The following is a 2,075-nucleotide window of genomic DNA, read 5'->3' on the forward strand; positions in this document are numbered from 1 at the left end:
TCGCATAGGTTGCAAACACAACAACCACAACGACCACCACCTGAAGAAGAAACGCGAGGTCGAGAAGCGCCACAGCCCTGAGCTTCGACTCATCAAGATCACACTGCGTGGATCCCTCGACGCCATTAACGACATCAAGAAGCCGGTGGCAGCCTTCGGGGATGAAGGCATCGGCGTGGAGCGAAAGCCCCGTCTGGAACGTCCAGAGCCCTCGGAGAATGAGGGAGGCGGAGAGTGCGGCGTCCGCGGAGAAGAGCTTGGGCATGGCGGCGAGGATGAGGCAGAGGAATGAGATGATGGCGGAGAGGCGCGCGGAGACGAGGAGACAGTGGGCCTCTAAGGCGGAGGTTTGGAGCGCGGAGGCGGTGGAGGAGGCGTTGGAGTGGAGGGCGAAGAGGGCGGAAGAGAGGGCGAAGAGGAGAGAGTTGTCGAAGGAGAGGGAGTCGGAGAAGAGGATGAGGAGGGAGAGGAGGAGGAAGAGGAAGAGGAGGGTGGCGAAGTGGAGGGAGGTGAGGCGGTGGACGGGGGTGTGGCCTTTGAGAAGGGGGTCAGGGTAGAAGGAGAGGATGAGTTGGTGGATGATGGAGAGGAAGAGGGAGAGGAGGGTGAGGTAGATGGGCACGTGGCGGAGCGTGGTGGTTGGGAATGGGAATGGGTGGAACAGTTTTGCTGCGTAGGTGTGTGGGAATTTCAGGTAGTTGCGTGTGGTGGAGATTAGGTTGTATAGTCCCAGTGATACTAGGGCTGACGACGACACCATGTGGTACAATACCGTCGTCATTTCAGGCTGCAGGGGACGGAGAGGGGGCAGGCAGGCTCACAAGTCAGAATTCAGAATTTCAGATCTTCATTCCCATTTTGACCCCTTCTTCTTTTGCACTGCTTTAGTGCTTTACACTTTAGACTCTCGGATCCAAATTGAGAAAACCTTTTACATGTTAGAACAAACAACTATTAGTGGTTGTTCGAGCGCTATTATTTTGTTTTAAAAAATTTTTTTAATGAAAAATTTTTTTTTTATTTTTTAGTATATTTAATAAATTTTTAATAGTAAAAATAAAAATATTAAAAAAATAAAAAATATTTTTTTTTGAGAAATTGTAATTTATATATTTTTTTAAAAGATTTTTTTTTTTAAAAAAGATATTTTTTATGTAATAAATAAATAAAAAAATATTTTTATATTGTTATCACCAAATAAAATTATCATTTAAAAAAATAAATATCATTCAATAATTTTTATTGTTAATATATAAAAATTAAACTCATAAAAAATTATTAAAAAACATAAATTTAAAATGTTTTACAATGACATTATGCTTTCTTTAAGGTGTAAATAGAGAGTTTTGCAAAATTGTCAAGGGCTAAGATGAGATTTTACTCTTTTTTCTAATAAGGTAATGTCCAAAATGATCCTTAAAATTTCCAGCGCGCTCCAATTTAATCCCTTTTATAAAATAACCAAATAAATCCCTCAATTTGCAAAACATGAATCTCCGTTGATCGTTTATCAACTAACGTTAAGAGTATGTTAACGTGTACTATTATCTGCTACCTTAGCCGCCTGACTATATTCTAAACAACGTTGTTCTATGGGTTATCAAATGGGAACCATTTATCTTCATCCCTATCTTTATGTCATATCCTCTATGTTTCTTTCAATCAGGACCATACCTGCATACTCTCTTTCTTTTTTCCAATACAATCTCTTTCATTCTCAAATAAACCCTCCCTCTCGTTAATTTTATTATTCTTTGCTACAGCTGTTTCTTTATTAGCACTACAGATGGATTCAAAATATTTAATACTAATACAGGAAGGCTTTGTCACCGAATATGTATAGTTCTAATTCCATGGATATTTTAATTTTTTTACATGTCCTCCTAGCCCTACTATCTTGTTAAATATTTGTGAGCTTTTTCACCTTATAGGTGTTGAAAGTTTTGTTATTGTTGAGATGTTGTTCAGCTCAAGTCTTCTTGCTTTTGTTGGAGTTAGTGATAAGATAGTTGTTTTTCTTCGTTATGTTGTGTGTGAGTTTTGATTGAACTTTTTCTGTGATCTGATTATCTTTA

General features: G+C 39.5%; 1 protein-coding gene across 1 annotated transcript in view; it reads right to left on the reverse strand.

The window, feature by feature from the left end:
- LOC107647326 overlaps positions 1 to 944 on the reverse strand; it is a 1,897-nt gene extending 953 nt beyond the window's left edge. The window contains exon 1 of the mRNA XM_016351408.2: positions 5 to 944. Coding sequence (XP_016206894.1) covers positions 5 to 781 — 777 coding nt within the window. The 5' untranslated portion in view covers positions 782 to 944. The remainder of the gene's footprint in view (positions 1 to 4) is intronic.

The sequence above is a fragment of the Arachis ipaensis genome, chromosome B06 (genome assembly GCF_000816755.2).
Source record: "Arachis ipaensis cultivar K30076 chromosome B06, Araip1.1, whole genome shotgun sequence".
Classification (NCBI taxonomy): Eukaryota; Viridiplantae; Streptophyta; class Magnoliopsida; order Fabales; family Fabaceae; genus Arachis; species Arachis ipaensis.